Genomic DNA, 10,462 nt, shown 5'->3' with positions numbered 1-10,462 from the left:
TTGACTTTGATCGCGTCCATATTGACAACAAATTTGAGATTAAATAAGTTTTATTTCACGTTAAATAAATACAAAACTACATTGGAAGCGACATTTTAATACTTTTTTTAAACTTAGTATTATTAATAGTACATTTTAGTGCTAGCTGATCATCATGAGTTAGATCTACGGGGAGCAAATTATTTTAATTTTCTTTTTGCAACATAAAATTAAAAAAAAAAAAAATGCAATAACTGGCATTTAGAAATTCCGAATCTCTTAGCAAATCACATTTGAATTTATTTCTTTATATTTTTTTATCATTTTTGTTTCTGTTTTTTTTTTTTGGTAAAAAATACAAACACTATAAGTAACTAACTCAACTAGAAGTTAAAATATATGTATATATAGATTTTTTTTTATCCCAAGCCAATTGATTGGCGCGGCGCTAGCATGATTCCTTGTTGCAGTCGACGAAGTTACTAAACTCGGTGGAATTAGGCGGCCCCTCGCTGTAGAGATATGTAACGGGCCATAGGCGCGCGGCGGTAAAATCGCTCAAACTCTGCAAGCCACCGGGTCGCGGCGGTCGTTGATATTCATTGGTTGCTGTGCTGCTGTCAAGGGTATGCTTCTTCTTGTCGCCCTTCAGCGATGCGAACTTAAAGCTGGAGTGTGTGATTGAGGCCGTTTTGTTGCCCGGATAATAGCGATCACTGCATTTGCGCCACTGATCGGCCTCATCGCCCACAAAGCACCTGATGATGGTTGAAGCACAAGTAGTTAGTGGTTATTTATTTATTGCTAATTATAATTGATATATTTAAGAATTTACCATGGATAATCGAACCCCTGCGAGTAGCCACAGGGGTGTTCAGCCTTGCAGCAATAATCCCAMGAGCCAATTTCACCACCTTCGATTTCGCACGAATAGAAACCAGTTACGAGATTTTTCGCACACGGACTGCTCGGGCGACAAGCCTTACCGGTGACGGTATAATGACGCCAGGCGACATCTCCTAAAGTTTTTAGGTTTAAGAAGGGGTTTTGTTGTTGAGAAATTAATATTTTGTATTCAGGGTGCTTATTTTTGTTAGATTTACCAATACCAGGCAATAGCAATATTATTTATTTATATTTACTTGGAATCTGGTACTAAATGGTTAGGTTGTCACATAGAATACGGTTATACAAAAACTTTGAGCGACTTAAAGGCATTGTGGGTATTGGAGTAGTATGAGTACCGGTATAACATTTTAAGGTCAGTATTTATTTACACAAATCGTTAATTGTTTTTAGTTATGTTTGCTATCTTACAAGGAGCGCTATCTTGGGAGTATGTTCTATATATGTAAATAGTTTACATGCTATTTCACTTAATATTAATCTATGCAGTTTTCTTTGTTAGCTTTTCACCACCAAAATTAAACCATTTTACAKAAAGTTGCTACACATTTCGCTTTGCATTTTCTTTAGTCATTTACTCGTTTTTATTTTTTCATCATATATCTATTTATATTCCTTAAAACTGCAACTAGTTGTTATTTACACTAGTACTGAGGTGCAACAGGTTAGAATTTTCAGTTTACCCGGTTCACGGAATATATCCATACGCCGGTCGTTATTCACACGAGATCCACCTATAGTGTTCACTTTATCACGACAAGTCCAATCGAAGGGATTCCAAGCGAAGAGCCAATAATCGCGATTATCTGTATGTATGTAATGGACGTTCAATTTCAATTCGGTTTGATCGAGATCGGAGAGTTCACAGTTGTAGGAAGTGGCGCGAGAGCTAGTAATAGAGAAAGGGATATACACTATTAAACTTATACATAGACACGGAAGAATAAAAGACTAAATGTTTTTCGCGCATTAAAAACCTTCAGAAGCATCACGCCAAGATCTCAAGAAGATCAAGAAGATCTCAGTAAACGATTTTTTTCCAAAAATTGTTAAACACTTGATAGTCTCGGCCAAAACTTACCCGTAGCTGAAGGAGTAACACTTGAAGGATGTAGTTTCACGATAACGTATACATTCCTTCTTACAAGCAAGTTCAGAAGGTACGGATATCACTTTCTTAATAGCTGTTGAGAGGAGTTTCGCCGGTGAACCGTAGCCCAAATAACAAACCGCTGAAAATATTAAAGTAGAAAACACATTAGAAATTGTTACGCTGGAGTGAGAAAAGATAGAGAGAGAAAGGGATAAAGAGAGAGAGTGAGAGAGTAAAAATACACAAAGCTTGCACTAACATTTCTTATGTTTATCATCCACAATCGGCTGTATTTCACAACCATGACCGTAACTGGCGCGCTCAAACACATCGAAGGCCGSATCYTGGATTAGATGACGGCCTTTGTCCATATCACGCACGGGCCAATCACTCAACTGACAGTTATCAATGACACTGGCATGACGCTGCTGTCCATAGCGGTAGGCAAAGGCTCGACAAGTGAACTTGACCGATTTAATACATTCCATTTCGCATTCGCCGACCGAACGCACGGTCAACGAGTCACGCACAATGGACTTGTAGAAACGTGTTGCATCGATGGCACGGAAGAAGCACTCTGTAAAARTAAGGAAATGTGAAATTTATTTTATGTGTCACACATAAAACGTTGAAAATACATACGTGCATTACGCGGATCTGTGAGCGCGGTGCTCKGTCTTGCGCCATAATGACCGGGCTGATCGCTACGTGACGGATTTCGACATACATCCAAATCATCAGACATAGAATATATGTCATAATCGCGGTCAGGTTCTATGTCTACATAATAATCCAACGAGTTGATCGGACGATCGCACAACATGCAATTATCACGGCCGGCTTGATTGTAACGGTAACTATAGGTGTGACAGATGAAGCCATCCTGTCCCGAACACAATTGTTCGCATTCCACAAGTGTTGGCACTGTGGTGGAATGTTTTATTGCTGTTTTGTGCAGGCGAAAACCTTCACCAATCTTCGCCGAGCATTCTGTAAAATTAAATGAAGTGTAAACAAATAATATAAGTATACGTGATTGTACTGAAACTCAACGCACCATCCGGGCCTGGACGCCGTGTCCACGAGTGYCTGTAATCGTGACGATCTCTAAATCCTTCCGAACCAAAGCCGCCATAACTAGAACCTGGATAACTCAGCACCGAGTTGGGTTCACGTTGTGAGACAGGTCTTGAGCCACCTAACTCAAAGTAATTGAAATCGTGTGGATCTCTACGACGATTATGCTCATTCAAACCCCAATAAGATGACTGTTTATTATAACTGCCACCGTAGCTACCACCATAACTGCCCCAGTCTTTCTCTTGACCTATCAGGTAGGGCACAAATTTAGAAGAACCTTTGTAACTGCTAGGTGGTCCATCACGATCCAAATAATTATGTGTCGATGGTGGTGGTGGTGGCGGTAGTCCCGGTCTATACGAGTCTGGTGGGCCGGAWGGRCCGCTTACTTCATGCGAGCCAGGACGATACGGCGAGTAGTCAGGACCTGGCCTATAGGGTGGGCGAAARCGATCGCTTTCCGGTCGGGGACGATAATGTGCACTATCATAACCGGGACTGCTTGGTATACTCTCCCAACGATCGGGTCTSTCTGGTTGATAACGATGATGTTCCTCCGGCCGTATGTAGTCATAACGATCMACAGGTCCAGAACCGGTGCCGCTACTACCATAACCGCTCGGTGGCGTATGTTCAAAATAAGTAGAACCATGTGAAGAAAACTCAAACGCGCTTGAATGGTGATACTCCGAGGACGATGATGGCGGTGGTCGATGATCATACGAAATCGATGAAGATGGWGGCGGTGGTCCCGACGGATGATAGTGATCGATGGCAGTGCTGCTTGGTGGGTGATAACGATGCTCATCGCTACCATAACCGCTGGCGCTTGGCGGTGAAGGTAWATAATGATGCTCTTCACGATACGGCGGTTTATCACTCCAACCGCTCGGTTTCAAATACAACGGTGGACTACTGAGTGTACCACCCTTCGAACACTCACGGCATGGCGTACGTCTACAACTAGACGGTGCATTACGATCGCGTTCATAATAGTCATAATCGGGATGTCGCAGCAAATTCGAGTCGCGCTGACTCGAACTGGAGTACAAGTCAATTTGAGCCAGTGGTATTTCGATCAGTTCACAATCGCCCTGACCATGACCGGAGGGATCGAGTCGATAGTTGAAACCTTCGCACATAAAACGCTTCTCGATGCCGCACTGACGCATACAATCCTCGACKCGTTCACATGCGAATGTCCTGCGTACAAAGCGTGGCGAAATGCGTTTGCCAGCCAAAACGCGTCGGAAGCAGGCTGCAATATGAGTAGAGTTACATAGAGACGAAATGATAGAGTGGTATGTAGTGAAAAGTTGTTTATACAAAAATTATCTATTTTATATATTTTTGTAAAAATTCTCCGTTTTGGCATGCTGACGCTGCATGCAGTGGGGGATTTCAAATTCATTGATGCTGTTGGAACATGACGCTTGCGTGTAAAACACGTTTCGTCTACCGTCTATGGTGGTCACAAGCGTAACGCGAAGGTCAAACGTTAGCATGGAATGTTTGATTGTTCATGCTACCTATGTATGCTTGCAGCAAGAACAACAAGACAACAAACTGAGCGTTAAGCTCAAACAATTGCAGATTTTCCGATACAACGCTTTAAATTATTTCCCTTTTCATTCAACGCATTTTGGGCTACTCATTGCTCTTACACACAAACATAACCACTTTATGGCGCCAAATTATACAGTATGGGGTATGCTTGTAGATATGTATTCCTTTTGATTACAGCTGTGTAATAGGCAAGGCATGACCAGACGTTTCTGCCGCTAAGCAAAAATTATTTAAGATGAAATGAAAATTCGCAGTTACTTAGAAAAAAGATTACTCTTTGCAAGTGTTGTTGTAGTTATTTCGCGGATATGCTAAGTAAAACACTTGCTTACAGTAAATATATGCACAGCTAAGTCAGTCTGCCTTTTTTCAATTTTTTCGCATCCGTTGCTCGCCAAATGTGGCTTCGCCATATTCACCCGCTTGAATGCGTTTACATTTGTTGCTATTGTGGTTTTCCCGCATTAGTCAGAAGAATGTATATGCTTCTTTAAGGTATCGCTACCAACCACCGCAGCGGAATTATAGAAATTAGAAAAATTACTCGCTTTTCAACACACATTTTTGAGGTCATTATTTTTATAGTTAATTCCGCCAATTATAAACTCATTCTAAGTACAATGACCGTTGTGTCAAATACTTTTGACCTAACAAAATCAGTTTCTGTTTTTTGTTTTTTTTTTTTTTTCATTAAAAGAAATGTAGGGCTAAAAACGTCGATTTTCTGGCAAATTACTGAAAAAGAACTTTTTAGCTTTACTTTTACTCTAAAATAAATTTGGTATCATTAAAATTAAAATTTGCTTTATAGTATTATTGTAACAAAAACTTCGTTACTTTCTTGTTTTTGAGTGATATTTTTCTTACAAAATAAATAAATACAGTTTTGACCTTAATTGAGGTTGTTATTTCAATTATAAAGAGAGTTTTCATACCATGCTATGTACAAAAACCGAATAATAATTTCATATGAGTAATATTATACAAAAGGATAAAGACTCTGTTATCCCGATTTTGGTCCTCTCTCTAATTTCTATACAGTTTTCATAGATCGTAAGTTGCAGAAAAAAAAAAACTAAAATTATTTTACTCCAAAATAATTTTTTCGGTGTAGACGACTATTTTACTTAATATTATGACGAAACTAAGCATAGAACAGCAGAGTATACAAGTATTCTATAATTATACACATAAGAACTTATATTGAGAAAATTTCATTTCGGCAGAACCTTTCTCTCGAGAACTCGTAACGCCGACTCATCAGATGTTGTCATCATATATGCCTATAGCAGAACGGGGATGATGAGTGACTTGTAGAATTTGCTCTTTGTTCGTCGAGAGAGTATTTTCCTTACACATTATATAATTTTCGCATTGCTTGAAATGCAATTTATCCCTTTTGACAATAAAACAGTAAAATATGCAGCTTTTCCTTTTTCCATCTTCGGCAAGGTACCAAACAAAAACTATTCAAAAAAACTTAAGACATTTTTTAACAAACAAGCTTGACAATATCAGCGTTTCCAATATATGTATGTATAATGGTAAAGCGGTTAAGTGTGAAGTTGGCTGCGAAAGAATGTAATAAGAGCAGCTGCTGTCATCAAACGAAATTACTTAGTGAACGAAGTTCAAAGTCTCTTCCAATATTCTGTTACTTCAATCTGCATAAACTTTTTTAAACTCTGAACATTTTCTGACTATGAAATTTGCAATAATTGTCTGTCATTTTTACAGTGCGATCTATATCGTTAATTTGTACATAAAAAGAGAACAACCCATATTTACTAAATCAAACCCTAATTTTTAGAACGAGAATWATTTTTTTCTCTGATAATAGTATTGAGATCGAAATCGTAGAACCATTGCAGCTAAACCTATTCACATAACTTATATTGATCCTAAAGTATTTTCGCAGGCGCAATTCGCCAACTTTTGACCTAATGCAGTTGTCTTAGACACCATAGTGTACAGATCAACCTTCATCTAGTACATAACATGTTTAAAGAACCACAATTTAACTCACCTATTATAGAATAATAAACCGGTAGAAAAAATAAATTATATTAATATAACTTAAAGTAACATTTTCTGAAAATTATATCCTTGGAATAAAATTTAAGGAAGAGACTAAATTTCAAACATACTGTGGAAGTATGTTGCATTAGCTTAAATTGGCTTCCAATTTGAAAAAGATATTCCAATTTCTAGTACAAATGTGTGCGTATGAACTTTCTGTCACGCGATTCTATATTATTGCTTAAGGTCAATTTTAAAGCCTTTTAAAGGCTTGGTCGAAGTTTTAAAATTCGGTATCGATATTAACCTAATTCCTCGAAAATATTAATGGTTGAAGTGTTTCTCACATTTAAACGTTTTTGTGGTATTACGGTTTAACTCTGTTTAGTGGAGTTGACTAGAAAATCAAAAAATTTCAACTATTAACAAGCAGTTGTTATTAAACATTAGTACGTTTATTTAAGAAAAATATTAATAGAAAATGGGAAAAGGGTTAAACTTTTTTATTTCTAATTTTAAATTATTTTAATGAGTAGTTTTGTACAAATATGTATATACAAAGGGAAATATTTATTCAGCTCTTGAAATAAAATYCCGAAACTGGACAAGGCAAGTTACAATTTGGAAACATATGTATGTAAAAAGTCGATACAATTAAATACTTTTCGAAATATATTTTTGCGGATAAATGAATTTTTGAAGCGTTTTGTTCCTCTTCAGTCAGCAAAATTATTTCTCATTGAAATGAAAATAACTTAATAACTTAATAATCTAAAACAAACATTAATTAAAAGGTATTTAAGTGTAAAAAAACACTCTGGCTTGTTTGAAGTTTTAATAATATCGACCATATTTTTCTTACGCGAAGCATATTAGCTTTGGTCCCAAAATTTTTGTTATCGTAATTTAAATTATAACTAAAGCTAATTCTAATAATTATTCACCTTTTCGGGATAAAAGGGGTATTTGATAGGAACACAAAGACTTGTGTCGATTAAATTAAACAGAGTATATTCTCTTATCTTCTCTAACTTAAGGCCACCTATTAAGTAATATTAATGACTGCCTCAGATTTATGTTTCGAAATCACATTTCTGTATCCTCTTCACTGATGTTCTCTATCTAATATTGCATGTTTTAAACTCTAAAAGCAATAATTAAGTTTATAGCTTGTATATTTTAAATATGAAAAAATTATCAATATATCGTACTTCATTGATGTATTTTTTTGTGGTCAGCGCCCTGTCTATGCAACTAAACGTTTTTTTATGAACGTATTTTTCCGAAACTCGCTTATTGTACTAAAACTATAAATAATTGTTTGACCCAGTTCTATATATACTGATATGCTGATGCCAAAATTTCGATCAGTTAAGCAAATGTACTCATTACTTAGCACTGTCGTTAATTATACCTATGTAGTAGTATTGTAATATTATATTTCGTATAATGTTTGTAATAAATTTCACTTTCAACGGTAATGTRAACACCATATACTTCATCTGAGCAACAAAATTTAGTATTTTATAATCTGATATTTATAATGTGGACGCTGAAGCCATTGAACAGACCTTGTTGAAGAGAAACGAAAACYGTCCGATAGATGGCACTAAAGATTTTTCATTATATAAAATCGCATTTATGGTTAATTTTTTTAGAATTATTACTTTTAGTTTTTAGGGTATGACAACAATATTTCGTTATCTTCTAGGTGACGACTGAGTCAAATTAATACCTTTAGACTGAATTACAGTTCAATTCCACCTTTAAGTATACTATGTTCACAAAAATGTTTATCGCTAGATTGCTACCAAATGGCGTATTTATGAACTGTTTTGATTTATATTATATAACCGCGGTAGAACTTGCTACACAAGGGCCTTTAAGTTGAAGGGAAGAGAGCCAGATTTATACAAGTATAGTAACGCTAAAAAAGTTATTTTAAGATGTGCCACTAGGCGTGCCAGTGTGTAATTTTGAAAAAAAAAAAAATTGGTGTACGGTATTTCAAATAGTTTTGAAGTTATAGCCATTTATGGGATAGCAGCTCAGTTAAACTTTAAATGTGTTTTTCTACAAACAATATTTTCTGAACTTGTTGCAGGAATAACTGGAAGGAAAAAGATCCTTCAACTTACAATTTTTTCCGATCGTAGGTGATTGTGCAGAAAATATCTGCAAGTTTAAAGAGTTTTTTTTTTATTTTTGGGTTTCATACTCGGAGAAGTCCAGATTCACTTCAGAAGAGGACTAAAAAAAAACAAATTAAGTAAAAAATATTTAAAATATTTAATTTTTTTTTAAATTTCATGTGTGTTTTTAAAACATGTATACGATGAAAATTCCAAAACAATCCATGTAGTAWTTTTTTTAATTCCCAAAAATCGACGCATTTTTAGGTTATATGCATTTTTTATGTAAAATAATTCTGTTTCTACAAGACCCGTTGAAACACTTATTCCCTCTAAATATTTCTTTGTTTCSCTTCTTTTCAAATAAAATATTTTATATGGTTTTTCAAACCCGCTTTTGACCGATATACAGGCTAGAAAATCTTCAGCTTCAACAATTTGCGAACCTCTCTTGCTGTCTGTTACATTATCTACAAATTCTTCTTACATTTTTTTCTTTCAAAGGCCTACCTTTTGCATCCTCGACAATAATGATTGTGCTGCCGCCACTGCCGCTGGTCGTGTATCCACGTGCCGCAACACGCACTACGCCTGCCACACTGCAGTAGGCCAACAACAGCCAGGCAGCAAYCCAACTGCTGCACAACCGCATTCTAACGACAAAACTTTTGCACTAAATCACGAGGGACGGTTTGTAGGGCGCGAAAAAWTTTWYAATTTATAGACRGTCTACTAATATTTGTATGTAGYTATAAAAATTTGTATGTTTGTTTGTACGTGTGTGGCAGTGGCAATCGATGTGCGTGCTACTCGATGCTTAATAGCGACTAATTTAACTATGTGAAGAACAAAAAATCACAYATGCGGCGCTGAAAAAAATACAAAATTCCAGCAATTGTAATGCGCTGTCCAATGTAATCGAAAATTGGGCGTAATGCACACAGCAACAATGCAACGCACAACTCAGAACTCGCAGCAGTAAAGAGAAGAATTACTTGTTTGGATTTTTTATTCTGTTTTTTGTTGTTTTTTAACTTTGTTTTATTTATTTTRTTGCTGTTTTAGTTTGTTTTATTTAGTTGCTGAGCCTTTTTGTTGTATTTTTTTCTGTTTTTTTTGGAACATTTTTATTTTTTGTTTGAATTTTATTTTTTTTTTAATTTTAGTCATGAAGTTTATGTTGAATTTAGTTTTCCACAATTACGTAAGCACGCGTATTTTTCACTCCAGCTCACACAATAAATCGCTGTTTATACACATGTAAACAGCATTCAGCACAAAAACAAAACCAACAATGTAGAAAAAAAAAATTGAATGTCAAACACATTAGGCACTCGATGTCACAGCGCGTTCGTGGTGCGGTCAACGCCGCCGTGCCCCAAGCCGCATGTGAATCTTCATTTGTCGCCACGGCAAGCACAATTGGCTAATAAATTGTTTTATTTCGTACTTTTATGAAGCTTTGTATAAATATTTTGAATATATGTATTTTTTTAATTTTTATTATTTATTGTTCGGCGCTGGCGTTTGGTGCGGTTGCGTGCAGCGTTATCCTTGTGCCGGTCACCGCGCCAATCGATTGTTATGCAAATTGTAAAATTTTTCAATTTTCATACACTTGATGCGCACCCAAAAAATATGCTAAAATGATTAGGCACACAAAAGTATGTATGTGTATGTAGGCGCT

At 36.1% G+C, this 10,462-nt stretch overlaps 1 protein-coding gene across 1 annotated transcript in view; it reads right to left on the bottom strand.

Annotated features, from left to right (window-relative positions):
• The window catches only part of LOC108979008, a 36,790-nt gene continuing 26,328 nt past the window's right edge, over positions 1-10,462 (bottom strand). The window contains exons 5-11 of the mRNA XM_018949570.1: positions 3,036-4,316; positions 2,621-2,968; positions 2,238-2,555; positions 1,967-2,117; positions 1,569-1,774; positions 815-998; positions 1-737 (exon numbers count right to left, since the gene is read on the bottom strand). Coding sequence (XP_018805115.1) covers positions 428-737; positions 815-998; positions 1,569-1,774; positions 1,967-2,117; positions 2,238-2,555; positions 2,621-2,968; positions 3,036-4,316 — 2,798 coding nt within the window. The 3' untranslated portion in view covers positions 1-427. The remainder of the gene's footprint in view (positions 738-814; positions 999-1,568; positions 1,775-1,966; positions 2,118-2,237; positions 2,556-2,620; positions 2,969-3,035; positions 4,317-10,462) is intronic.

This window comes from Bactrocera latifrons, unplaced genomic scaffold, assembly GCF_001853355.1.
Source record: "Bactrocera latifrons isolate USDA-ARS-PBARC rearing strain unplaced genomic scaffold, ASM185335v1 scaffold_13, whole genome shotgun sequence".
Classification (NCBI taxonomy): Eukaryota; Metazoa; Arthropoda; class Insecta; order Diptera; family Tephritidae; genus Bactrocera; species Bactrocera latifrons.
Note: the sequence above shows the minus strand (reverse complement) of the source record. Positions and strands in the feature narration are given on the sequence as shown.